The 27047-nt window shown below is 40.5% G+C and overlaps 6 protein-coding genes across 10 annotated transcripts; 2 read left to right on the forward strand and 4 right to left on the reverse strand.

Moving 5' to 3' along the window:
• Positions 1 to 4: 4 nt before the first annotated feature.
• Positions 5 to 1614, reverse strand: Ndufs8 (NADH dehydrogenase (ubiquinone) Fe-S protein 8, 23kDa (NADH-coenzyme Q reductase)). Of its 2 annotated transcripts, XM_032600075.1 has the most exons (5): positions 1598 to 1614; positions 1388 to 1510; positions 761 to 1016; positions 461 to 653; positions 5 to 386 (listed from the first exon to the last, which is right to left on the reverse strand). In XM_032600075.1, the coding sequence occupies exons 2-5, from the start codon at positions 1410 to 1412 to the stop codon at positions 255 to 257; spliced, it is 606 nt and encodes a 201-aa protein (XP_032455966.1). In that variant the 5' UTR covers positions 1413 to 1510; positions 1598 to 1614; the 3' UTR covers positions 5 to 254. The 2 variants fall into 2 exon arrangements, with proteins under 2 accessions (XP_032455966.1, NP_001165784.1); NM_001172313.1 differs by lacking the exon at positions 1598 to 1614 and having other exon boundaries at positions 14 to 386; positions 1388 to 1472.
• LOC100123167 (histone H4 transcription factor) lies at positions 1609 to 4292 on the forward strand. Its single transcript, XM_001606724.6, has 6 exons — positions 1609 to 1756; positions 1978 to 2515; positions 2591 to 2927; positions 3001 to 3316; positions 3393 to 3681; positions 3761 to 4292. The coding sequence occupies exons 2-6, from the start codon at positions 2036 to 2038 to the stop codon at positions 3938 to 3940; spliced, it is 1602 nt and encodes a 533-aa protein (XP_001606774.1). The 5' UTR covers positions 1609 to 1756; positions 1978 to 2035; the 3' UTR covers positions 3941 to 4292.
• Positions 3953 to 7774, reverse strand: LOC100123172 (ubiquitin carboxyl-terminal hydrolase calypso). Of its 3 annotated transcripts, none has more exons than XM_001606731.6 (8): positions 7014 to 7774; positions 6638 to 6852; positions 5759 to 6564; positions 5543 to 5679; positions 5364 to 5468; positions 4962 to 5278; positions 4738 to 4886; positions 3953 to 4659 (listed from the first exon to the last, which is right to left on the reverse strand). In XM_001606731.6, exons 1-8 carry the CDS (start codon positions 7069 to 7071, stop codon positions 4569 to 4571), a joined length of 1878 nt encoding a protein of 625 aa, XP_001606781.2. In that variant the 5' UTR covers positions 7072 to 7774; the 3' UTR covers positions 3953 to 4568. The 3 variants fall into 3 exon arrangements, with proteins under 3 accessions (XP_001606781.2, XP_008201911.1, XP_031787620.1); XM_008203689.4 differs by having other exon boundaries at positions 5570 to 5679; positions 7014 to 7537; XM_031931760.2 differs by having other exon boundaries at positions 3953 to 4656; positions 7014 to 7537.
• LOC100123180 (ankyrin repeat domain-containing protein 54) lies at positions 7530 to 10268 on the forward strand. The gene is made up of 5 exons (XM_008203687.4): positions 7530 to 8065; positions 8363 to 8676; positions 8759 to 8825; positions 8907 to 9126; positions 9210 to 10268. The coding sequence occupies exons 1-5, from the start codon at positions 8062 to 8064 to the stop codon at positions 9640 to 9642; spliced, it is 1038 nt and encodes a 345-aa protein (XP_008201909.1). The 5' UTR covers positions 7530 to 8061; the 3' UTR covers positions 9643 to 10268.
• LOC100123187 (sphingosine kinase 2) lies at positions 10150 to 23316 on the reverse strand. Of its 2 annotated transcripts, none has more exons than XM_031931758.2 (8): positions 21020 to 21180; positions 20304 to 20621; positions 19214 to 19572; positions 13378 to 13729; positions 12189 to 12575; positions 11639 to 12036; positions 11417 to 11556; positions 10150 to 11329 (listed from the first exon to the last, which is right to left on the reverse strand). In XM_031931758.2, the coding sequence occupies exons 1-8, from the start codon at positions 21073 to 21075 to the stop codon at positions 11141 to 11143; spliced, it is 2199 nt and encodes a 732-aa protein (XP_031787618.1). In that variant the 5' UTR covers positions 21076 to 21180; the 3' UTR covers positions 10150 to 11140. The 2 variants fall into 2 exon arrangements, with proteins under 2 accessions (XP_031787618.1, XP_031787619.1); XM_031931759.2 differs by lacking the exon at positions 21020 to 21180 and adding an exon at positions 22603 to 23316 and having other exon boundaries at positions 10152 to 11329.
• A 1107-nt stretch (positions 23317 to 24423) lies between these two features.
• Positions 24424 to 27043, reverse strand: LOC100123197 (transmembrane protein 209). Its single transcript, XM_003425241.4, has 7 exons — positions 26850 to 27043; positions 26601 to 26726; positions 26219 to 26520; positions 25703 to 26148; positions 25309 to 25632; positions 25008 to 25229; positions 24424 to 24933 (listed from the first exon to the last, which is right to left on the reverse strand). Exons 1-7 carry the CDS (start codon positions 26894 to 26896, stop codon positions 24808 to 24810), a joined length of 1593 nt encoding a protein of 530 aa, XP_003425289.1. The 5' UTR covers positions 26897 to 27043; the 3' UTR covers positions 24424 to 24807.
• Between the last annotated feature and the right edge of the window lie 4 nt (positions 27044 to 27047).

Genomic DNA, 27047 nt, shown 5'->3' on the forward strand with positions numbered 1-27047 from the left:
ACAATTTTTTTTAATTCTGAGTTTCTTTTATCATTGTCCTTTCATTTTATTATTAATTAGTCGTAAAAAATGAAACGATAATAACATTAAAGGCTATACTAATAAAAATCTTAAACATGATTATTTAAACGAAATATTTTTATAAATTATTATTATTATAACAATTTAGAGTTTCTATTTTACACTATGGAATCTAATTCCGATTTGTTTAAAAAAAAACTTAGATATCATTTTGACTTTCCATTAAATTTATTTTAACGATACAGATGATCTGCGTGTAGATTTGAAGCTATTTCAGATTCCCACTTATCTCCATTATTTAATAACTTCTCCTTGTTGTACAACATTTCCTCGTGTGTCTCTGTTGAAAACTCAAAGTTGGGCCCCTAGAAAATAAAAAATTTAATTAGATATCTTGATAATATTGTTAAAGAAAAAATCAGAAAGTATGTTATTATACTTCGACTATGGCATCCACAGGGCAAGCTTCTTGACAAAATCCACAGTAGATACATTTTGTCATGTCAATATCATATCTAGTTGTTCGCCTGGAACCATCAGCTCTTTCTTCAGCTTCAATAGTAATAGCTTGTGCAGGGCAAATAGCTTCACATAGTTTGCAAGCAATGCATCTTTCCTCACCAGATGGATATCTGTTTATTAAGTTATGATTTATTTATTGATTGCCAATTGGCATATTACAAAATATTTTCCTTTTAATTTAAATTTTAAGACTTGTACTTGTTTGAAGTTTGCTTACCTTCTTAAAGCGTGCTCTCCTCGAAATCTAGGACTTAATGGTCCTTTTTCAAAAGGATAATTGATCGTTGCTGGTTCTTTAAAGAAATGAGCCAAAGCTACACCCATTCCACGAAACAATTCTTGCAAAAACATTGTATTCACAGCCCGCGATGCAATGTCACCCCATTTTTGGCCTTCATCTTTATTGACATAATAGTATTTATTGCGAGCTTGTATGCTCAATATCCTGGGAGCAATCCGCGTCAGAGAATAAACTGCAAAACCATAATTATAGATTCGATAGTTTAAAAAACATACATATAGAATTTGTGACAAAACAATAATAATGCATTAACACAATGCTCTATTATGTTTTACATAACAACAAAATTTAATAGGAATGGATAATGGTAATGTGGATCTAATATTACAATATTGTGATATAAATTTAATTCTATTTAGCAACTATAAAAATTTTACTAATACAAAAAAAAGTCATTAATTTTGATAAAATAATAGAAAATATTTGAGGTTATGATTATTCAACCATCGTAAAGTCAACAAATATTCTGCACCATAAGACAATAGCATAATGATAATAATGTTAGACAATAAAAAAAAATAATTGGCAAATCGGATACATTACTTTTTGTCGGCAACATCATCGACATCGCAATAAATTGGTTGACAGAAATTTCAACGAAACAAAACCTTCTGCACTCTTGCCGTATAGGTGGCGTAATTGTTGGTGTATAGGGTAAATGTATACCTATATGATATATAGGCTATATCGTAAAAAGTCGCTTCATCATACGCGAGTATGCTGTATATGTACAATATATAAGTATACGCATACGTGCTCACAACGTATCATCCCAGATGCAAGCAGCGCAGCAGACGACAACCGTCCAACCAATGAAAGTCGGAAATGGTTCCAAAGTTTTCAGAAATGGAGAAAGGCGAGTATTTTGGCGGTTCTGAGCGTCTGATGCGGGTTATAACGCGCAAAAAAGAGGTTTGTTTAATATATTATAATATAATACAATAAAACGGGAATAGTTTCAATCCGTCCTCTAAATACTTACTGATTTTCGTAACCCCCTTGAATATTTCGAATAAACAACGCATAAATTTCTCAGCTTATGTTACAGTTCTACTACAAAGTTATGCATTTTTTGTCTTTGGGTGATATTCATGTATTGCATCATTATTACTGTTCTAATATTGTTTTTTCAGAGCTGATATTCCTATTTTTATGAACTTTATTGAGAAGGTTTAATAAATAAGTTCCAACATGAATGAGACAGTTGGACAGTTTATGACAAGTAGGGATGCTCAAGAGAAGTGCAGTAAATGGATGGAAAATGTAAAAAATCTCCACATTTTTAATGAAAATGGCAAACACAAATTGGAAAGTGACTCTGAAGAAACCATCGATACAGATTCTGAATTTACCTCTGTTTCCAAGTGTGATGTCAAAAGGAGGAAATTGGGCGTACAGTTAAAGTCTGAAAAGTTAAACCTAGTGTGCGAATGGAGAGAATGTGAATTTAGCAGTAAATCAATGGATGCTTTTGTTAAGCATGTAGCAAATCATGTTTCTGAGCTTGATATCAAAATAACATCAGATATAGAAGTTTATGCTTGCTTATGGTCAGGCTGCAATTACGAAAGTGAAGTTAATACAGATATTATGCGTCACGTGAACTATCATGCTTTTCATTCCAAGTTAAAATGTATAGGACTGAATGTGAGAGGAAGAACAAAACTACCTGTAAGTAATTTTTTAACTATTTGTTTTATGCACAAGAATCAATTCTTTGGCTGATTTAGTTGCTTTAATATACAGAAATGCCGTCGTGACACAGACTGGAAAAATATCTTGGATTCACTGCCTCCACATGAATGCCAATGGGAAGATTGTGCTAGAAATTTCAATAATTATCAGTTATTTTTATATCATATTTCAATCCATGTTGAAAATAACCCTCGTGGTAACAAAGTAGAAGGAGGGATATCGTGCTTATGGACAGGCTGTAAAAGCAAATATCCTAGCGTATATAAACTTCGAGAACATATGAGAGTTCATACTAAAGAAAAGATTATTGCCTGTCCAGACTGTGGTTCCATGTTTAGCTCTAATACAAAGTTTCATGATCACTGTAAACGACAAATTCCTTTAGAAGGTAAAATAATAAATCATGAATATATTTTGAATAAGATATATAATTCACTTGTGCAAATTTCTTATATTTACAGTACAAGGATTCCAGTGTTCCCATTGCAATAAATTTTATCCAACAGAATGTATTCTAAGAGAGCATATGAGAAATCATATTTTTCATTATAAATGCAATATGTGTAATATGAGTTGTGAATCTCCTTCTGGATTAGCAAAACATGTTCTTTATAGACACACAACTACTAGAAACTTTCCTTGTACTATGTGTTCTCATGCTGCTAAAACCCAACAGGATCTAGATTCACATATGTCCTTACATACCACTGGATCAAATTATATTTGTAATGTTGAAGGTTGCTTGTATTCTTGTAAAAATGCTTACACATTAGACAGGTATTTTCAATTACATTTATATGGAATTAGACCTAATTCTATAAAACGACTTTGTTAACTTTCAAAATATTTTTAGGCATGTAGAAAAAGCTCATCGATTGGAAATTCGATGGTACTGTTGTCATGAGTGTCCCATAAAATACCGGAAAAGTTATAGATTAACTAGACACTTGATTGATGCTCACCATTTACAATGGCTGAGTGGTCATAGAAGATTCCAGTACATACTTGAAGAAGATGGTTGTTATAGGCTACAAACTGTTAGATACGAAAGTATAGAGGATGATGAAAATGTGAACACAGCTGAAAAATCCCATGCTTCCAAAGAAAATAATAAAGAAGAAAAATGTATTGTCAAACCAGAGGTAATTTTTTTAATCCGTTGCATTCACTAACAAATTTCTAGTTTTGAACGTGTTTATAATATAATGTGGTTATTTATAGGCATTAAAAGTTGATAACGAATATGATCGATCCTCAAAATCAATGCCAACAATTCAAAATATTTTAATATCCATTGATGAAATAGATGAACACGGAAATATTATTCACAGCAAAATTATTGAAACACAAGAAACTACTGAATTACCGCCGTCTGCTGAACCTCCAATTATTTTAACATAACGACTTGCTCGCTTTTAATTTAGAAGATCAGTTTTACTTTATTTATTATTACAATGTACAAAATACATTATTTTTTCAACGTTTGTTGTATCTAACAACATCCTTAGTTATGTAGGAATATAAAATTATACCACCTAGCCCACTATAAACTCAAAACATTGTGACGTTACAAGATAATAAGACTTATTAGATGACACGTAAATTTTAGAGTTAAAGATAAACAAGTACTTTCTTTCAAATGAAATGTAAATATCTATATATATATATATATATTATATGAGTGACTATAGAAATTGTTTTTAATGTTGTAGACCCTAAGCAATAAAAACTCACTTAGAGATTCTTACAAAAATTCTAATTTTATTTAATGATGATTTGTAAACTGGGTATTATTGTGAATTAAAAATAACAATATATGTTATCTTATTTATAATTTGCCACTTTCACAATCTATTTTTAAGTTACTTTGTACAAATAAAAATTATTAAAATAAATCAATTTCAACAAAGAGTTAAGCAAGTATTGAGAAGCATATACGTCCTACGTAAAACTAATACGTGAAATCGTATGAACTTCAAAGGTACTCAAAGACTTCATTTTAACATTAAAGCTATGTTGTTTTGGATGTTTACTTTCGTCTTTTGCATTTTGTTCTTCCCTTTCGTCTTCTAGGTGCTGAAGATGCACATTTAGATGACTCGGTTTTCTTTGACGTTCTACTGTAAATGAAAAACCAATTTAGTTTAACAACTCCTGCTTGCATATAAATTTAATTAAAAAATTGAAATGCTCTTCACCTGTGTACTCTACTGACTGACACAGTAGGCTGTTTCTTCAGTTGCAAATGCTGTTGTATTAGCTCAGCTAATTTCCCCTGTTGTGCTAACATGGATAAAAATGTACAGATGAATTCGTCATAATTGTGAGTCCTTCTGCAGTCGTCAATCTGATTGAAATATTTTCTATTAGCATTTTTGTCTTAAGTATATGCAATGTCAGATATATTAATTTAATAATCTACCTTGTATTTGTTGCGTTTATCGTTTTCGTCTTTTAAAGCAGTCTCGCAGATACCGATTTCGTGTTCTAAATTTTTCAATAATGCTAATAAATCTTTTGGAGCAAAAGTATGCGGTTCAAAAAGTTCTGGATATTTAGAACAAAGTTTGGGATCAATCTTTTCAACTTTTTTCTCTTCAGTAACTGTATCTCCGTTACTAGTTTTTACTCTTGCATGTGGAATCCTCACTTCACCAGACAAACAGACTTTCTTGTTCAATTGATTATTATCGGTTACAAGCCTTTTGCCATTAATATTAATATTATTCAAGGAACGACCTAAAATTGATTAGAAAAATGAATATATTTTCTATATTCACAACACATATTATTGAAAAATAGTTTGCAAAGAGAAATGACTCACTCAAGCTGTTATCATTTTTTTCATCCCCTGCCACTCTGATCACAACGAATTTTTTGAAATCTTTTGTAGATGTAGGGCTAATTTGTCCTGAATTCCATCCCCATGCTATAAAAATAGAAAATTAAAAAATTTCTTATGAGTAAGTTTTTTCAATTCATAGCCTACAAGGTAATAAATACCTTGCGTTGGTGAATTGAAAGCAGAACCTATTTCAGATGATGTGTCAGTGCTTGATGAACTATGAGCTGGTGATGTTTGGATCTGAAGAGGAGTCGCATAATCAAGAGCTGTAACGTTGACTACTTTTTCAATGCCACTGTAAGTTATAATTATATTAAATTAGTATCTCTTTCTTGTTACCAAATATTTTTAAACTGTATTCTCTAAAACGTTACCTTGTCGATGGTTTTGCATTAGAATTGGAAGCCTCTTCATTTTCATTTGTCGTGTCATTGCATCTTTCTACACTAATGACGGGTATGGGATTTGTACCTTCAGTTTCATTTTTTACTACAGTGCTATTTTCATCTTCAGTCTTTTCTTTTTTTTCATTTGATTTTTCTGACTTTTCATTGTCAGTACTATTACTATTATTACTAATACTATTATTACTACTATTATTTTTATTATTATGATTTTCTGAGTTTGTTTGATTTGTTAGCTTGACAAGTTGTTGTAAAGCTTCTAGAACTATTTGTCTGTTTGTCTTCAACATTGTTAATTTATGAGAGATAGCAAGTCTTCTATCTGGTACAACAGCCATTAAATTAAACCTTATATCTTGTAACTGTTCTCCCGTTGATATTCCCAAACGATCAGTTATGACTCTTCTGAACTGCTCTGTCCATTCTTCATGCTCTTCCCATGGGCCATGATCTACAGGGTAGGGCTTAAGACCATCCAATTCAAAAAGTCGACCATTAATAGGTACATAACTAACAAAATGAAAGGCTTCACCAGTGAATCTACCAGTAGATACACCTGCTGTGTTTTTTTCTTGACGCCTTTTTGCTTGAGGCATTGCATGGGAGTTGTGAGCACATGCTAACTCTGGTGTGTTTCCAATGGCCCAGCCCTTGTTTTCTGGACACATTCCAGTTGTATGTACCTTTAGACGAGACAATGTCGTACCCAAATGAATACTGGGACAGTTAAGTAAAACAGAAAGTAATGCATGGGTTGCACAACTGTTTGGGACAACCTACATGAAAATTAAATCAGTTTAGTTTTTAATTGAAATCTTCTTACATACAATTTTTGATTCACAAACTTACCTGTTGTGCAAAGAATATGTTGTTGACAACATCTTCATCTTTGACAAAGCTTTCATCCTGTTCAACAACTTTACGTCGAGACCGTCTCTCTTCTATCCATCGAAATAGAAATATAAAGCCATAGACAGGACCTTCAAGAGATTTTTGTAAATCATAAATCTCTTCTACTTGAACTCCTTTCACTCCAAAATCTTCCAAAAGGAGGGTAAATAAACCTGTAATTCAAAAATTTTCATTAAACTATTGTTTTTCTAATTGATAATCAAAAAGAATAGTTTCAAAAGCAATTAAAGAAAAATAAATCTGAACAGGAATCGTTGTGGTGGTAATATATAAGAACATCACATTGCACAGTATGTTTATGAGTATTGTGTACCTGGATCACTTTCAAGTTCCAGCCAACCCTCAGTCAAGCGATTAATATCAACAGGCATTTTAAAGTCATTTCTTTTTTGAATTTTCACAAAGAAAACATCGCACTTGCCAAACGTTTACTTGACGCTACTAAATTACTTTTGTTCTGCCATTCCAAAGTATCAGCTGTACAAGATGCCATTTGTTTCTTTATTCACGGAAAATACTACTGATTCTGCGACTAGTATAGGTTGTCCAATATACTTATTGGTCACGTGACATAGTCACGTGATCACTTGCACAAAATTACCTAACAACAGATTTTAATCCAGGCGACTTTCACATTTCTTGCTAAAAAAAGAATTGCTCCAAACTTATACCATTTCACTTTATGCGTTCACAGATTTTCAAATCAGCGAAAAAAAAAATAGAGACAAATATAAGTATACATACAATATGTATCTAAAAATAATATAAGTAAACACAAAGGCGCGTTTTCAAGTGGTCACCTTTTGTCAATTCATGCGTACTTGCCCTGCACATCAGCTTATACCTAAATACATTTATTTTTTCCAACAGCTGTTTTTTGCAAATTTAGATATAACCCCATTTTTGAACTAAATAAATCACAGTCGTGCAAGAACATTTCATTGCTTCGCGAGTCAGAGTAATAAACAACAGTCGCGATTTAATTATATATTTGTAACATGGAGTAATTCCGTGATTTGTAAAAAATATTGGCGAGTTAGACAAACTGCACATGCGCGATATCCTTGCGCAGCTGATACCGTCGTCGTCGTTGTTCTGTAGCTATATCTGTAGCACAAAAATTGGACTTTTAAACGTAAATAAAGAGGAGAAGGAGAACCGAGAGAAAGAAAGAAAGAAAGAGAGCAGCGCAGCAACAGCAAACTGTATGTACAACATACCTAAACCTAAGTAATGTGCAGAAAAGAAAGACTTCGAAAAAGATAGTGGATTTTTGTTTTGCTTTCTTCGTGTTTATGATGAGAAGTGCAAGAAACACCGATCGGATACGCTGAATACATCTTGTCGCTGCAGACACGAAAATGGGTACTTATACACGTTTGTAATACGTTGACTTTTTTGATGCGAGATCGTTAAACTATAAGTATTTTATGAAAAAATGTTGATGTATTTGTCTTCGGAGCATTGTGTATACTCGAGAACATAATATGTTATATGCATATATATTATATAGGCTTCTTCCACCATAGAACATGCACCATTTTACAAAACAGCTAACAATTTTTAGCATTCTTAAATACCTTGACATACATCAATAAATTTTAAAAAATATTCGTTTTTAATGGTTATTCCTTTTTACTTTGTTTACAACGAATTGTACAGACTCTGGAGTGGAAACTGGGAATGATTCGAATGACAGTTCAGTCACGCAGCATGACAATACTGTTCCTATAATACCTGCTGGGACATTTGGTCGAGCCCAGCCTAGTTCTGCTGCTGTAAATAATCTTGAAAATAGAACTTCAGAAACCGAAGCATCTGTGGAAGTTGTTACACCACCGGAAGCCACAAGCCAAAATGAGTTGCCCGGCATATCAGATCCCTTGCAAAGTACTCCGAACAACAGTTTAGTCAGTGTTAGTTTGTTCAATACAAAACCTATATTTTCATTAGCTTTTGATCCATCATTCGAAAAGGTAATCCTTACTTATCATTTAATTTTTTTAACTAAAAATTTTCAATATTCAAATAGATCATTTTTGAATTTTTATCTTTCAGCAAATGGGATTTCGAGTTCCTCCCATGTACCCACCAGCACCACTGGATCATTTGAATCTGAAAACCAGTAAGTCCTATAAGAATGAAACAACAGAATGCCATGCAATTGAGTAACCAAATCTAATAATATCTAATCATTTTCCATTAGCACAATCACATTTAGGAAGAATCAAAAGATGTGCCTTTAGACCAAAAAAACGTAGTTATATAGAGTTTGATGAACTTAAGTCACAGGTTAAGGAGCGAAAAATGCGTTTAGCTGCAGCAACTAATAATACAGACATGATGCGAATTTTACTGGAGTCTGGAGTTTCACCTAATAATTGTGATGATCAGGGGCGATCTCCGTTACATTTAGCTTCATGCAGGTAACGTTTTCGACCAACTAGGAAAAATACTGTATAAAAATCATGAAAAATTATATAGGTATAAGTAAATAAATATTTTTCAGAGGTTACACAGAAATGGTGAGTCTGCTTCTCAAGTATGGTGCCAATCCCAATCAACGAGATTCCATCGGCAACACACCGTTGCATTTAGCAGCGGTTACGAGCAAGATATCCGTAGTTACGCTTTTATTGATGGCCGGAACAGACGTACTTTCGTCGGACTGCCATGGATACAATCCCTTGCAGCTAGCACAGACGAAGTTGCGGGTACTTCAAAATTGCAAAGGTTCCGACATGAGCTGCATCAAAGACGAAGTGCGAAATGTCATCGGTATGCTCCTGGCCTATCTGCAGAAACAAAAGGATGCACGAGAGCAAGTGGAAGCACTTAGCACCTTCTGCTCGAGACTTTCTCTGTCTAATGACTCCGACCAAATCCAGGATGATGTGAGAAGTTTGCTAGCCAATATAGACTCGCTAAGTTTAACGAACTAACTTTCAAACATTGCGTGCATAGAAATGAATGTTATTCGTATATAAATCGGCCTTTTTGACTGACATCAATCGCGAGAAACTGTTCCGTAGCATAGTACTCATATGCTAATCTATTCTTCTTTACACTTTTTAATATACATATTATTACATACATATATCTTTATACAGCTGCTGAATCTTTGAAAAAAAATTCTTAATAATAACGCTATTCGTTATTCGATCGACGAACTTTACACTGCACGGTTCAAATTTGTTTATGCATGATTTATGCCATTATTTACTAGACTATTGTATATAATGATAGTTTTTAATGGTTAAGTATGAGAATTAGAGAATAAAAGCATAAACAATGTAAATAATTTTTTTTTTTAATTTTTGAACTGTAATTACAAAGCGTAGGTTCTTTTTAAAATAAAATTTGTCGCGTATTCATTGGAATTGATAAAAATATACAATGGTAATCATCAACTTATACATTAAATCATTTTTGAAAAAAAATATAGGCAACATTTACAAGAAATAAAGACTCGCTAATTATTGATCAACGTTCCCATCCGTAATATACATTACAATTTTTGTATACAAAATCGTGGTAATATAACGACGACAATATTCTTGGATATGATTGTGTGATTGAAAAAGATGTTCATTCTTTGACTCTCATCCTCATTCTTTCTAGCTCTCTTAAAACTGAAAACGTAAGCTCATTGAACGCGCAAAGCCTACTTTAATTACACACTAAATGTCGAGGGACAAATAACAAAAATGGTATATATCAAATAATTAACAATCTAAGCTCCTTTATTAAATATATCTACAGTTGTATCGTTAAGCTTCTAGATGTGTAAACAAATCGCGTGAAAATATTTGAAAATTCAATTTTGATGTAACATCACAGAATATCATAATTTGTGCTTGACAAACGGTATCTAGAAGACCATTGACGCACTAACAATATAAGTATCCGAAATTTTTAATTATTCTCATGGACGAAGTTCGAAAACGTTATTCTTCTCTACAAACTAGCAGTTGAATTCACCTCCGCAGCGTTGCGCGCAGAGAAATGCGTCGATTGGCATGTAAAAAGTTTAAATTCTCTACTATTTTGGTATACTTTTATCCTCTCTCGCCGTGAATGGCACGGGCATTCAATTTCGACTCGGAAATTCAATCGAAAGTTTCGCAAGCGGGCAAATAATAAAAGAAGGATCGATCTAATAAAATAAGTATCGTCCCTCGGGCTCTCGATTGAATTTCCGTGCGAGATACCTCGATATACTTTCGCTCCACCCTCACCTAGCTCGCGTTACGCTATCGTACACTACTTACGCACTAATCAACAGATAGGAAAAAATGAATAAAACCATCATCTTGTATCACTTGGATCGGCTCATGCATCGCAACGTTCTCTCTCACATTTACATAAACGCCTGCGGATTAAGAATCCACTGCTACGTTTCGTCCTCCTAGGAGGCGGGTAAAAGCGTCGGATGGTTAGTCAAGGGCACATGACGGTCGCTAGGGACGGGAAGATTTCGCCCTGGAGCGGACCGTAGTCGACCTTTTCGCCGTCGACAGTAAGCAGGCCGTTCGTGTCCTCGGCTGGCTCGATCCTGAACGCTCGCACCGGTATCATCTCGACACCCGGGGTGCTCAGGTGCGTTCCCGTGCTGAATCCGAGCATGAACTAGATAGAGCAGAGATGCATTCGTTTGTTAAGTTAATTCAGGTCGTTCATCTAGGACGACTGTACTGTACAAAGTATGGAGCGTACCTGCAGTAGATTAGTTCGACTGATTCCTGCCCTGATGATCAGAAGCCAGATTATGCCGTCGGCGATCTTGGCTCGCGGAGCGAAGTAACAGTCCTGCCCCAAGTGAGTCTGATAAGCGGCTTGTACCATGACGAATTCGCCTGAAAATCGATACAATAGAATCGCACACGCACTTTCGACAAAGTCGCTCGACAATTCGATTCGACATCAGCTCAATCAAACCTTCTATCTTAGTCCAGGAACTCGGTACTTTGGTAGTGAGCGCAGGCAACGACGAAGGTGGCCCGTAAATGATCTTGCTTCTGCCGTCGCCGTCCACATTGTTGGGATTGTTGACGTCCTCGACGCTGTGATAAGTACTCGAGATCGAGCCAGAGCCAGTGCTGAAATAGGCGGACTTCCTCGACTTGGCCGAGTAGAAGCTGTCGCAGCGTCGGCGTCCGGTGAACGTCGTGTTCGGAGTGGCGCTGCTCGGCGAGACAGTCTCGGTCTCGAGGGTCAGAGCGTCCGTGATAACGCCTCCAAAGTCCACCTCGTCTTCGGCGACGTCGTGCAACTCGTCCTCCACGTCGTCGAAAACGCCGTCGTAGCTCTTCGACTCCCGGATCTCGCTCGTGTATCTGTGGACGGAGATTAAGTGCGTTTGTAAACATGCGTCTTGCGACACTCGGTGCACGCACACTTTCACCGCGATAACTCTAGGTCGAGCTCGTTATCGCTGCGCTTTCGTTAATTTCAAATTTAGATCGTGGAATACATTACTGAAACTCACCTATCGAGCTCATCGCCGTAGCTCTTCGAGTGCGTGATCTTGGCGTCCTCCTGCATCCTGGCGAGTTCGCCGTTGCTCTTGACGACCCCGTTGCTCTGTGCCCCGATGCCAGTCGAGGGCGAGTCGCAGGGCAGGTAAGATACGCTTCCCTTATAAGTCCTCAGTCCTATGAGTCTGGCGAGGCTCCAGAGGGTGAACCTCTGAGCTCCGATGGCTCTGAGTCGCTCGCTCTCGATGTCGACGTCGGCCAGTAAACCCCAGCCGACCGAGAGGAACGAGTAGAGGATCTGCTTGCGTGTCTCCACGCGCACCAGGTCCATCTGGTTCAGTCGGCGGCGCACCACCGAGAGCGCGCTTATCAGCATCGGGTTCTGGTCGAAGGGCTCCCTAGAAATAGAGCTTCCGTTATTGATGATGCGCACTTTACGATGATTAACGGCCAGCGCGCGTGTGGGTATGATTTGATTGCATGCGCTATTCGCGTTTCTTTTTCGAACCACTGACATTGGAGGTAGGTCGCGCGAGAGAGGAAAAAAAAAAAACGGCGAAAAAATGTTCTTTTGACATCGTCATCGCGTCGATGAATATTTACACAGCTGGTGATTTAAAAATTTTAATCGCCCCCAGAAGAAAGGAAAATGAAAAACGCTATCGATCACGCTCTACACGCGCAAAGAGCCATAAGTATGAGCCGATTAAAAAACATAATTGACGCTACCTCGATTAAGAGCCTTCACGCAATCAAGTGCCACTGCAGGAGTCGATTCGAAAAGACACTTGAGAAAGAAAACGCGGAAGCTGCGAGCGTCGCTCATTTGAATACACGATGTCAAAGAACGCGTATAACGCTTTTACAAGCTATGAAAACACGCGCCGTTATGGGCGAGTTTATCGCTGTCGCATGAATACGTGCCGAGTACCGATCGGGCGACTGCAGGTATGAGACCACCTGTCTCCAACATTTATAATTGCACAAATTGCAAAACTAATAGACATACTGCGCCGATAAACTCGGTTTCGTAGACGCGCGGGCGTTAGCATAACCGGTATGCGATCGCCTCTTATAAATAAAATCAACGCTATGACGGTGTTGCAAAAGGCTTCTCGAATTAGCAGCGGTGTTGTTAGATAACGATCTGAGTATCTCGATAAGTCCACTCAAAATTAAAAGATAATAAGAATATCTCACTGTTTGGAAAACGCGATAGACTTGGCGAGTCCGTTGCCCGATCCGCAGGGTATGACGGCGATGGGCAGCTGCTTCATGACGGTGTCCCAGTCGGGCCTCTGCAACAGACCGTTGATGGCTTCGAAGACGATACCGTCGCCGCCGACCAGAACGAGACCCGACCATTGGGACAGATCGCGGCTGCGCACAAAGTCCCTCGCGTAGTTCGGGTGTCGAGTTATGTACACGTCGTAGGGCAGCTCGGCTTCGGATAAGATCGGGTTCACTCGTCGCTGGAAGTTCTCACGGCCTCGACCCGGACCTGACTTTGGGTTCAGAATCACCAGCAGGTTCTTCGACTCGTCTGGACAGGCTGAAACATAAGAGGCATTTTTGTGAAAACCAACATTTTCCGCAGCTTCGTTACACTCGAAAGTCTCGAAAATATACGATGATCGAGGATAAATAAATTATTAGGAAATTATTCCGAGAGCTTTACGGCTCCATTTACATGCGCGGCGTATAGTTTGATGAGCTTTTTTTCGGAGTCGCAACGCGTTGCATAAGTCACGAGTCTGTCCCATCCATCACCTTGCGCGTGCGTATACAGCGAATTTCGAGAAAAAAAAAAGAAATACAGGGGAAAAAGTCGCGTCGCGTAAAGAACTTTTTTTTTGATTTATCGACGGCTCGACGATTAACGTCTCTCGAGTGCATTAATGAAGACGACGGGCGCAATTACGCTGTTGTTCTCGGAAGCACAAAGGCAAACACATCGTCGTTGGAACTATAATCCGCGTGTGATTAGAGGAAATCAAAATGTTCCTCCGCGTTTTTCATACAATCCACATATCTCATATATAGAACGTGTCATTTTGGAACTTAATGAATTACGCCAGAGCCGAAAAGAGCCGTCCTCTCGTATATATAAATCCGACCTTTTCCTCCGCTCATTAGCAGGACATTTGGCGCGGAAACGAGAGAGTCTCCGTATAGGTATCCATTACGACCGCGCAACTTAATTCCATTCGGAGAACTCGATGCCGCGCGCCGACGAGAGAGAGAGAGAGAGAAAGAGAGGTAATCCAAGCGCCGTCGATTCTGATTATTTTTTAATCATACGTGTCATATGTGGAATCGTCGTCGAAAGCGAGGGACTATTATTAATTTCTCGTAACGAGAGCTATTGGAAAATCTATTGTTTATAGATAAAATACGATACGCGAGATTTTAATTTATCTCCACATCCATATCCATATCCTCGAATCTCTACGCACCCGCGCCAAAACAGTCTCTATCTTCTATCGTCTCCTCGATTTCTCAACTCTTCCTTCTCTTCTCGGCCAAAAAAATCTCCGCATACGCACACGCTAACGTATCAAGAGCGGAGTACACACTCAAGGCTTCGGCTCTCTCCGCGTGTCTGACGCAACTCGCTTCGCCCGACTTTATCTTCGGGACGCGTCGCCGCGTTCTTTTAATTAAAATATAAGCAAGGATAGCGCCGCCCGGTCCAGCGCAATCAATTTCTAGTGCGAGCGCACGGGCCGCGGCTATACATTTTTTTCGGAGAACCAAAGCGCTGCTGCTGCAGTCGATGCGTCGACGACGAGAGGATTTCGTGCGGCGTTTCGCGCGATAATGGTCTCGTATGACCGCGAGTGTGACGAAACTGCTGTAGGCATCTTTTTTTCTTCTTTTTTTCACATATATATATATATAGATGTAAACGATATTAGACGGCGGCTCGTATGGCTCTCGACGCTAAACAAAATGTACAATAGGAAGCATAAGACGAATATAGCTATAGCTTATGGGAAGGAAAACACTCGACGCTCAGCAAAATCTCGCGATGACGCAATCCATCAGCTCTTAATCACGGAGTCTCGCGAACGTTCATTCATAGCGACTACTTCCCCGTTTATATAGGTACAAACTTTCCGCCGTCGTTATACATTCAAGCGACCCCACGCCCGAGTGAAAAAAATAAATTATTAGCGCGATATTCGCGTGAAAGAAGTCGCCGCTGAGCTAGCGCATACAGATGCACAATTGCACATGACATCATACTCGTCTCTCTCGATAGCTATATTTCGTTTATTGCAGATCACAAAAAAGGACTTTAAAAACGGCAATGACGCACATTCACGCGAACCGTTTTTTTTTTTTTTTTTTTGCAATTCAGTTGTCGACCAAGGAAAGTATGTAAGCATTGTAGAGACACGTGTTTCGCGCAGCTGTTAGGGTAATTCGACACAAGTCGAACATAAAAGGTATCGTATACGAGAGAGAAGTTGGAGATAAGCGTGGCTAATTGGAATGAAATTATGACGGAATTTTCTCGCTCTCCCCGGAGATTAGGTGTAATCTGGCAGACGATTGACATCGGTGTAGGCCTCGCGATAAGAAGAAAATTTAATAATCCGTGCACGCACACTCGCTACTGAGTTTTATAATCTTTTTAATCGTCCTCTCGTTTACTCCAGTGCGAATTTCAGGATACTTATCGTGCATTGTTATCGCGGCTATCTGCGAGTTTTTCCCGACGGCGGTCGGGCTTTTTTCCGCAAAAACGCGGCGCTTGATAGCTTTTCGCGCTGGCCGTATCATCGCCGCGACTACGATTACGAATAGTTAATTTTAAGGACACACTGCTCGCTGCAACGAGTATCCTTATACGAAAGTAGCTGGATCGGTGCCGAGCGGGAGGAAAAAATCGACTTGCGTCAAAGGATCGTTTGAAAATTAATGCGACGAGAGAGATAAACAAATCAATCGCCGACGATTCATTGACTTCGTCAAATTTTTTTCATTATTGTATACCCCGGCTTCTCGAGAGTATGCATTGTATAAGAGAGAGAGAGAGAGGTTCCAACTATAAATGAGTATTGATTGGCACGAATTGACCGGCCACAGTTGCGCGCAACGCGTGAGAAAAGATTCTCGCACGTCTGCGAGAGCGATTCAAAATCCTCTTTCTCTCGAGAGGCTCTATGGAGTGTGTAATTCGCGTATATCGATGCGCATTCGTGCTATACAGCGGAGGAAGCGATCGTTGCGTGCATATGCGCACGCAACCGACTGCAGTACTGCTGGCCGACGCGGTAAAGGTCGCGCGCGGGACTTTGAATATCGGAGGATTTAATGCTTTCTGGCTAGCGTTTCGACCTAGACTTGCGAGTATTAATTTCGGATTACGTAACGAGACGTTTGTACGTGGTTGGATACATTATTTTCGGGATTGGGCTCTATCGCGTGTTGTTGTATGACTTTTTAACGAGCTTATGATCGTTTTGGAAACTGTGATTCCGAGTATCGTGGGTACGGCTTTGTAATCGCCTGGCTCTGCGATAACAGAAATGCAAGACAGTCGGTGAGGGTCTTTAATGATACACGCATGGAGACTCGTTTAGACCTGTGGCTATCAGTGTGTTATTCTTGATTGTTCGCTATCTAATCGTGTCGATCCTATTAACCTGGCCAATATATCAATAGCAGAACATAATGTTCTCCCACAGTTTTTACCCCAATAACCATATCGGCTAGACATAAAACAACAACAATAAGGCAACTGCACTTTAAAATCGATTAAGCGATTCACTGAAAGCTTGTACTCGATTCGTCAAAAATTCAAAGATGAGTCGTCGACTCGATATAAAACATCCAAGATAATCACAAGTTCAAAGTCTATCAAACAAACATAGATGTATAAGCAAAACGATATAAGAGTATACCTAGTGCGCGTTATAGCTGCTTCTCGAGCTGAAAAACTTTTTCTGGAGCTCTCGGAGTCGAGAGAGTCACCGAGGTCCTTCGAGAGGTCCAACTTTTTTCAAGTTCGATTCGCACACTCGCATCCACAGTCAGCTCAATAAATCGTCGTTTATCTTTGATCGATACGCAAACGACGCGGATAACCGCGACTCCCGGTGCTATGCATATTTCACGCGGCTCTTTAATAAACGAAAAGACTCGTTCTTTGTATTCACAGGTCGGGACATCTGATGCAGCACCGATTTCTCGCGATCCAAACAATTCGCACATAAAGCGTCCAATCGACTTTCCCAACGTTTTTCGCTAAGAAAAGCTCACAATACCCCCTCGGCTGGAGCCACACCGCGCTCTCGAGGCCGATAACAAAGACCTCTTTGTAAAAAAAGCGCCAAATCCGCGTGTAAACGAGAGCGAAGCAGGGCGAGTTGCACAGAAAAAAGAGAGATCAGCTCGCGTAGGCTAAATTATGCAACGTGCGCGAGTTCGTAAGTCAAGGACTCTCGCAGGCATGGACTATCGACTTCCTCTCTGCCGTGTCCCTCTTCGCCAGCTTGCGCTGGACGTAGTGTGCGGAGGGCCGCACGCGAGTCTGATGCAGGCGATTCGACCGATAGATAGCCGTCGGAGCTTTTCAACGCGTCGAGATTTATCGCCGGAGCTTCAAGGCGCGGACAGTTGCAGCGAAGAAGAAATTTCGAGACCTGGCATTTTTCTCAAACGTCAATGGAACTTTACGCCGTGCATGCCTATAAAGTGCACCGGATCCGCATCGCGGGCGTGTCTTCGCGAGGATAAGTCGAGGAGGAATTTGTCGCCGATCGATGAATAGCTTAACGTCTTATGGGATGCGTTAGTTCGAAGTAGAATACTTATTTCGAAGGATATGCATAAAGCTGCGTTTGAAAATGCCAATTTGCGCAGCTTAGCATCGATCTTTCCTATCTATGATAGCGCGGGAGAAAAAAACAATTGTAGTCTCAACAAGGCTCATTATGCAAATCAGAGGAGATGCGCGTTTGAGATAAAAGAGGATCGTTTGTATTTTCGTGTAAATGATTAATCACTTATTCCAGACGTAAATACCGTGGATACTTTTTTCGTTCGATCTGAATAAATATCGGATAATCGCATATCGAGTGCACGCACGCGTGTGAATCACATAAGCTTGGATAAAAGTTCGATAAAAAGAATGCCAATCGATCGCGTTTCGACAAATTGTTTGGTTTTCTCGCGCGCGCACACACGTTGCATAATTGCACGGTAAAATTGATTCGACACACGGAAAACACAAAGCCACTTCTCTCTCTCTCTCTCTCTCTCTCTCTCTCTCAGACGTAAGCGACGTACGATCTATATATAACACATATCCAGGTAATAACGCTAATCTTTCATTCAACACAGCGATTAGATACGAAGTGAGTGTATGAAATGCCTATTATTCATTTTTAAATGACAGTCGAAGCATGTTTCTTCGATACTTTTTTGCAAGCTTGCGAGAAATTCCCGAAGTGAAAATTGAACAACAGCGTGAAGGACAGACGACATCGGCAGATTTATAGCAGCGAATAGTTTGAAACAGTCGTCCCGATAAAAATCCTCGATGCCAGCAACGATTGTCGCCTCTTATTATCACCGGAGAGGCAAATCGATTAGAAACCCAAGCGTGTAATGAGTACCCCTCGATTAAATACCTCCGGCGCAATAATCGAACGAAAAACACGGCTCGTGCGCAAATTCGAAGCGCGCAAGCAAACGTAATACTTAAGGACGTCAGTGGATAACAAACAATCCGATCGGCGCGTATATTCTTTCGAAAAACCATATATGCGAGCGCGCCAGCGATCAAGCTCGACACGAATCCAAGGCCGGTCGTAAGTCTTTGCCCGCATTACGGGTTCTCGTATCGAGCCCTGTTGTTACACTATGAGCAGATCATCCTCTTCGGAGCTAGTAGTACATCATTACTTTCCTTCTTCGCACCTGCATCATCGCTCTCGGAAAATCCCCGCGTTTTCCTCCTATCTATCTGCAAACCCGTTCACTCTCGAGCAAACAAAAAAAAAAAAGAGCAGCTTCGACTCACCGCTGAGTAGGGACTGCAAGTTCCGGTGAGCAGGGCTCATGTAGGCCTTGGGCACTGGCAGCCTGTTAAGCAGACACTTGATGGCGAGCCTCCAGCGACTGGCCTCGCGCAGATTGTCCTCGTAACGGTCGAAGCTGCGGAACCTCAGGGTGACAGTTGTGCGCTCGCGTCTTCGCGCGCCTTTGTTCGCCACCTTGGCTCGTTTCAGCGTGTACGCGTAGATGTAGAGGTAGGCCGAGGTGTCGTACTCGTCGTGCGGCTGGACAAGCTCCGTCGACTCCACTAGATGGGGCTGACCGCGAGAGGCACCTGGCCCGCAGGCGCAGCTGCCAGCGCTGCGACGCTTCGAACGCATGCATCTGCAAGGTGGTGGAGAAATTTTAAAGAATGAAAATTACAATCGATCGCAAAAAATGTCGAGAGCGACGCACGAGGAGCTCGCGCTTCTGATGATTCGATCAATTCACGCGGTATAAGAGCTACTCGGAGCGTGCGGAGGAGCGTTATGCTTCGGAATGCGTTAAAAAAAAAAATGACTTATTTTTCTCGGGGGGTCGCTGACCCTCTATTAAGCCCATTTCAATGAAGCGCACAATAGCGCCATTTAAAACGAACCTAATACTCGCATTATATGTAATACAGAACTGGAGCGCGCGCGTTGCAACAGTAGCTCTAATAAGACGCTATTAAATACAACGAACCTTTATTTAATTACATTAGAAACCTCCTCGCCAGCGTACCTCACTTCGATTTATCTGCAATCTGGTTTTAACGTACAAATCCAGGGCAGCATTCGATGACGCGCTTACTGTGCTCGATTTTTATTTTCCAATTACAAAAAATTGTTGTAGATGATTCTCGGTTTTTAATAAAATTCGCGGTGAACCCGAGTCTCCTCAAGCGTCGCATGTACAGCGTTGCGGTTGTAGTGCGCCCGCCGGAGACAATTAAACACGACTTGACCCGAAAGAAGGCGCAGCTGTATATATAGTACACCCCGTATTAAATTTCCCCGACACGAGAAAGAAGGAGGTAAGTACAGGCGAGTTTTAAATTTAATTTCCAGTGCTGCATTGTGCTTCTGCCTCACCTGCATCCGACGATGTCCTCGACGAGGATAGTCTCGGTCTTGCTGGGACCGCAGTTGCTCTCCTTTCGCAGACTGAGTCCCCTCTCGGTCAGCCTGACCCTGTACAAAGTGCTCCTCTTGGACGATATGTAGAAAATCTCCTCGAGGATGGCGCTGGGCGTCGCCGAGCAGCTTGACGGCGAGGCCGTCGCCGAACCGTTGGCCGACTTCCCGGAACAGCTGCAGCTGCCGCTCACCTCCTCCTCGTCCTCGGCGCACTTGCAGTCGATGGGCTGCGACATCTCCGAGATCTTGCGCATCGTCGCTTGTCTTCCGACGCTGAAAGAGAGACACGCATTACTTACAGTGTTATATATTGTATAATTATACGTAAGCGCTACTCTGCATTCGAGATTACGATTACGCTCGGTTATGCAAAAAAAGCGCGAGGCGGTTGTACGTGTTTACAAACTCCGGATACCGTCGCGTCGCACACACAGAGCTTTTTTCCGTTTCTCTCTCTCTCTCTCTCGCGATGCATGCACGTAATAAGAGATTTCGCGTGGGTAATCGCTTCCCGCGCGTCTGCATCGCGGTGTAATAATGCGCTTAGAGGAGCGTTTTTTATTTCGCTTCTGACCCGGTAAAAGAAGCTTCTCTTAACAGCGGCCTTGTCCCGATGACGGATCGCATAGTTACCGCCTTGATTTTTAGCACACACTCGCGCGCTTACTCACGTGCCATAGTCCAACAAGTATTTCAGATAATCCACTAAAATTATCAGCCAATTCATGGCAATTATTTTACACACTCTAAAGAATATTTCTCCTATAAATTTACACAGGCTAATACGAGGCGGTCTCGCGTCGCTACGCTCGAGCTATACCAATGGATTACGGTAAACGGTATACGGCTCGAGCGCGCGTGTACTCTTATATTAGCAATCAATTATCCCAAGAGAGAGAGAGAGAGAGAGAGAGAAACTCTAACCGAAATTAGCGGCGTTGTTTACTCTTACCCGTGACACGCGCGAGGCGATACAAGCCGTTATACCTATCAATTGGTCGTACACGTTCCACACAGACACGTGTGTGCAATTTTCTTCGTAGCAGGTATACAACGATTTTTTTTTCGAATTACAGTATATGCCCGACGCGGATAATTTCGATCGCGACACTGGCTCGGGCGCGCGCGCGAGGTTTCGCTGAAGAAAAAATATTTTCCTCCGCCTCGAGAGTATCGGGCAAAACAAATTTCGAAAGTTTTGTAAGTACACCAGAGGCATAACGTCTTCGATTCTCGATAGAGATATTAACGCGACGCGCGAGTATTTCGTAATGTTGATAATAATACGAATTGTTGCACGCGTACAATGTAAATATCGCCGTTGGCAATAAACTTAATAGACGTACCGAGATTATACACAGAGAGGAAAAAAAGCCTTCTCTTCAAAAGACCGACCCGCGCGTTATCGAAGAGCATAAGCTATATGTCGTGAACGCACGCTACAGCAATTATGTAAAGTTGTCCAAGCGATGATAAGATAGCTGCGAGAAATCGCTGGGCGGAATCCCTCTATAAGAGAGGATACGAGCAAACAAACACTAATTGCGGTTCCAGTCCGAAGAAAGCAGAAGCGCGTGACGGAACCGCGCAAGGTAACGACCTTTTCCAATATCCGCAGCGTACAAAGGATACATGTGTTTGAACACACGTGTGTTGCATAAGTCTCTCTCTCTCTCTCTCTCTCTCTCTCTCTCTCGCGTGTGCGATAATACAGCCACAATCGCCCGTCCGCGAGTCATACGACAGATTTAATGCGAGCCTCGAATTCGAACTATACTATAAAGGAAGCTGGCGTAATAACACACGCCCTCGTTGGAATCACGGCCGGAGCGAATCGCTAAATCGCTCTATGTATACACCTACTGCAAGGTTTATCGTCTTATCAGTGCGGGCCGTATGTATATATATATAGTTCAGACGAACGTGCAACAACTACTTCGTGCGCCACGTTAAAAAGTAAAAGCACACTATAGAAGCCTCGTGCACGAAATCTCGAGCTCGACCAAGTATGTAATTTGGAGCAGGAAATTTCGAGGCGCCTTCAAACTAATATAACCGGAATCGTCCAGCTAAAAAACCGTGTGCCGTATAAGATACACGTATATACACACATGCTCTCACTCTCGTGTTCTAAGGGGGAATAAAAGGTATACTCTGTGCGGCGGCGATAGCGCGCAAATATACAAAGCGGAGCCGCAGTGGCAACAACAAAACAACGAGGCGTGAAAGCCGCACGTTGCTACTGATGACCAACCTCTTTGTTGTATGTGTATCACTGGCGATACACGATCTGCGCGAGACACTCCTTTTCGCGCTAATACAGCGTGTAGTCGGAACTGGCGCTGTGTACAGCGTTGTACGTTTTCGGTGAATTTGATCAGTAGAATTCTCTGCTCTTCCGTGTCAACAGTCTCGGCGTCCAGAGGCTCGATGCAGCAGCTGACGGCAGTAGCGCAGCGACGCCGCGATCCGCATCCTCCCGCGGGAGTAACACAACATAATCCAGTCCAGCACTCTCGATTCAATGCGGATTTCACTGCACTCGAGACTCTATGATTTCCTCGTTATTACAGCGACCGATCTAACTTTATGTCTTTTTAATTTCTTTCACGTGTATACAAGTATACCGTCCTTGCCTGCAAAGGGCAGCTGCACACGCAGAGTCGGCTCGTCCGCAATATAAGACTCCCCGCTTGACTGTCTGCTACATACTATGCACACTAGTGCAGTATACCTCTGTATACCCGTCGTCGGCTGCTATGGTGAGGCTTTGGACGACGGCTCGTGTGCAGACTTGCCGCCCGCGCGCGTTCTACTGTGTGTACTGCGCGCGCCGACGTTGCACCGCACCGCCGGAGAGATACAGTGTATATATAGGTATATACATGTGTAGCAGCGCTGGAGAGGGGAGAGAGAGAGCAGAGCAGAGCTAAGAGAACGGTCGTGCGTATTCTTTCAAAAAAGAAAAAAAAATGCGTCGACGGCTATCATCAATGGCTTGAGAGGAGACGGGCGCATGCACCGAGATCGACCCACCCGGTGCGCGCGCGTATTTTGTGTTCCGCTGATGGGCTTTTATAACGCATCACCCGCGGAGGGATGTATTTTTCAGGTGGCTATTTTACTTATAGGTATACGTGAGGATTTTCGCGAATCTCTTCTTTTTTTAGAATATAATGAGCTGCCCTGGAGTGGGATGCCACTGCTGAGTATGTGTACTGATTCAGGTGCTGCGAGAGGATGAAAATGCCTCTGACGTCAAAGGAGAGGCGCTAAGTATCCTGTTTCTGGGTATTACCTGCGCGAAACGGAAAGTACCGAATATAATAAGACGTTCACGTTGTTACTAGGAAAATTATTCAGACAGTTTTGATGGTTCGCAGAATTTTTACAGATCTACCTATCCGTACAATCACCGTAATCACGAGTTTTACCAGTTTGTTGCGCCTTTATGGTCTTGCGAAATATTTTTATTACTGCGGCGGTGCGTGCCTTTTATTCTCTCGCGTTTACGAGTTTTTCCTATATGAAAGTACTACCTAATCTAGAGCGTTTACGGTACGATTGTGCAATGGCTGTGTGCACTTGAACAGCGTATCCGTGTAAATTTCTACAATCGACTGAAATGCAAGGTAAATTCATCTAATCAGATACCAAGTTCAGAGTCAATGTAAAAAAAAAAGCACATTAAACTTGAGCATTTACGCATGGAACTCGGGAAAGTTCGGGACGCCGCCAACGAGTTTCCTCGTGCCATTTGCGAAATTCGAAACTTTCCTGCAGGCGCTCTCTCATATACCTGCGGGAATTCCACGGGAAATATTCAATTGGGAAACATGTTAAAGAATCCATTAAGACGCGCAAACCGAAATAAAATATTAGCGTAACGAGCTCGAGTATTCAGTTGCGCTGCTTTGGAAGATGGAAAAGTCGATAAGCAAATTCGTAACGATTACTACAGCTTTGAGAGCGAACGCGAAATTGATGAATACTTCGCTATGGCGATTGATTATAATATAATGCGAGAGAAATGGCACGTACACATCGCTAACAATAATTTTCGAAATTTTCAAAATAGAGTTTTTCGAACCTGCTTAGAAAATTGGTAAGTCTTTTATTCATTTTACAAATTCGAGTCAATGAATTTTACATTACAATGATGTGTGCGTCACTGGAAGACACCAGAATCTTTGATCCAGGTTATGTTTTTTTTTTTTACAAAAATGATGCTTTAAAAAAAATAATATATACATTTTATACAAAAATACCCTCTTCTTTACTTTCAATACTTATTTCATAGAATGCTCACGCAGCTGTTCTCAACAGTGTCATCATTCAGTTTCCATAACTCAATTCTCGAAAATGAACTTAAATAATTGTGATCAAATAAATTATCATTCAAACCCAAAAAGCTTCTTACATCCATAAATACTAGCTTACCAAAGAAAACTCACTAAGCTTAGTCAATCACCCATAAGACATTCACACCAGACATACCAAGATTGACGCGACCAAGCATACCGTGATCTCGAGTTTTCACAATGTAAAGGAAAAGTAGCAGTGTATGGAACAAATTATTTCTTCCCTAAAACAGAAACAAATATAAATTTGAATAAACAGCATCTGAGATAATTTTTGTTAGATCAAAAAGGCATTTACCCGAGGAACATCTTCGTAGTCGTGAGCTGTTGAATCTCCAGAAAGAGCGAGACAATAATGCGGTGGATTTGTAGACTGGCATACTATTATTGGTCCTTTATTGCGAGGCAATTCGAAACCTGATTTTACTGTATACATAGAAGTAAAAGGCCTAGCATCAGGTTGATTTAAGGGTGCTTCAAGTTGTGTATCCATGTAGGTTGATACCAGATGCATGATAATCTGTAAAGGTGTCTTTTTATTAAAAAGAAAAAATTTTATAAAGCATTGAGTTTTAACTAAAGTCTCTTAAGGAATATACCGCTGTATCAGTAGGAAGACTAGAGTCCCATTCTTTTCCATTATGTGATCCTCCACTGTTCCATTTGAACTCACTCATAGAGCCACCTTTGGCAAGAACCTTAATTCTCTTCACGAGATAATCTTGATTGCTTGACAGTTCAAGAAAAGGAACTAAAGCTGGAAGAGTTGGTATGACAGTTACTGAAAAGGATTGCGCAAGTTTCCGTAGTTTATCCAGACCAACGTTTCCTGGTTGAGAATCGCTCAATCCGTGACGGACTAAACTTGTGCATACATTGTCTATTTCCGACGCAACTCTCTCGACGACAGTCTTGCTAATCCACTGCATGAGAAAAAAAATTTAATATTTGAATTTTAATAAAAATGATTCTTAGAAGAGGTTTTGATTTTACCATGCGTAAATTGGCAATCCACTGATTGACTTTTGCTGGGTCAATTCGATATTTTCTCCAAACATCAGGTGTTCCAAATGCTCTTGGAGAACTGCCTTCTTCAACACCAGGACTAGATGATTTGGATTTATCGACTGTAGGTGCCAATTGATAAGCACACCTTCTTAGCAATGATGACACTTCTCCAGGACTGCGAGTTGCTGGATATGACCAAAAAGAACTCAACAAATTGGATGGCTGATCAACATTAGTAGAATGAGCAGATTTTCTTTCTTTTTGGCTCACTTCTTTCAGATAAGTTTGCAATCCAGATTCATCTTGGATAAGGTCTTCACCAGTAAAGCTAGCACTCATGGAGCTATTGTATGATTTGTTGACACTTACGTTTGGACTCATTGTTGTTCTTCGTGTCAAAGAATTGTTGTACTTTGAAAAAGGACTAGAAGCTAAAATATCCTTTGATTAAAAAGCAACCAATAGTATTGATTGTAGAGAAACAAATTATAAGAAACTTACTCGAATCATTCAAACTAGTATTTCCTAGAGTATTAGAATGCCTGCTTAAATTTATACAAGAATAGTTGAGCGGTGAACTTGGTTCTACTGGTTTTTGAGGCACAGGAACCTCATTTTTAAAAAGTGGATCATCTTCAGATATTCCCAAAAGTTTTCTCTGCTTTGAAGTTAAAACAACAGGTCTCAAACTGAACATGGCCATTGAATATTTTATCAAGTGGTGTATGGAATTGAGGCCAAATACGGTTGCTAAGAACCATTCGATCCATGAAAAAGGTTTGTAAGCAATCCCTCCATAAAATCTAAAAATCATTATGAAAGCATGTATCTTTTTGCAGATGAAATATAGTAATGTAGGAGCACGAAGCATAAAAAATCGTACATATCAAATATCACAACTCCAAATAAAGTACTATTGATGATAAACAAAGTTATGGCATTCTTTGCCTTCTTCTGTGTTTGACGAACATCCAGAGTCTGCTGGACCTGTGGTTTTGGAGTTAAAACCCTGAAATGATAATCAACAATTAATTCACCCTTCTATTATTACTCAGCAAATATGCCTAACAAATGACTATTCGCACAGTACACTGATCAACAAAGAACAAAACTCCAAAACAGAATTACAAACCGTGCACTGGGCGAAATGAGCCGCATCGGCGAGTGAAAGTCCCCCATATCTGCTAAGCTGAATTTCTTCTAAGCTTTCATACAACTAAATCATACTTTTCCGCAAAAACCAAAGTTAACCAAAAAAACAACTAGTTCTCCGCGCGCAACTGCCGCCGAACAACGACCTAACCGCAACTCGCGCCGCGGCCCCGCGACT

Source organism: Nasonia vitripennis, chromosome 5 (genome assembly GCF_009193385.2).
Source record: "Nasonia vitripennis strain AsymCx chromosome 5, Nvit_psr_1.1, whole genome shotgun sequence".
NCBI classification, from domain to species: domain Eukaryota; kingdom Metazoa; phylum Arthropoda; class Insecta; order Hymenoptera; family Pteromalidae; genus Nasonia; species Nasonia vitripennis.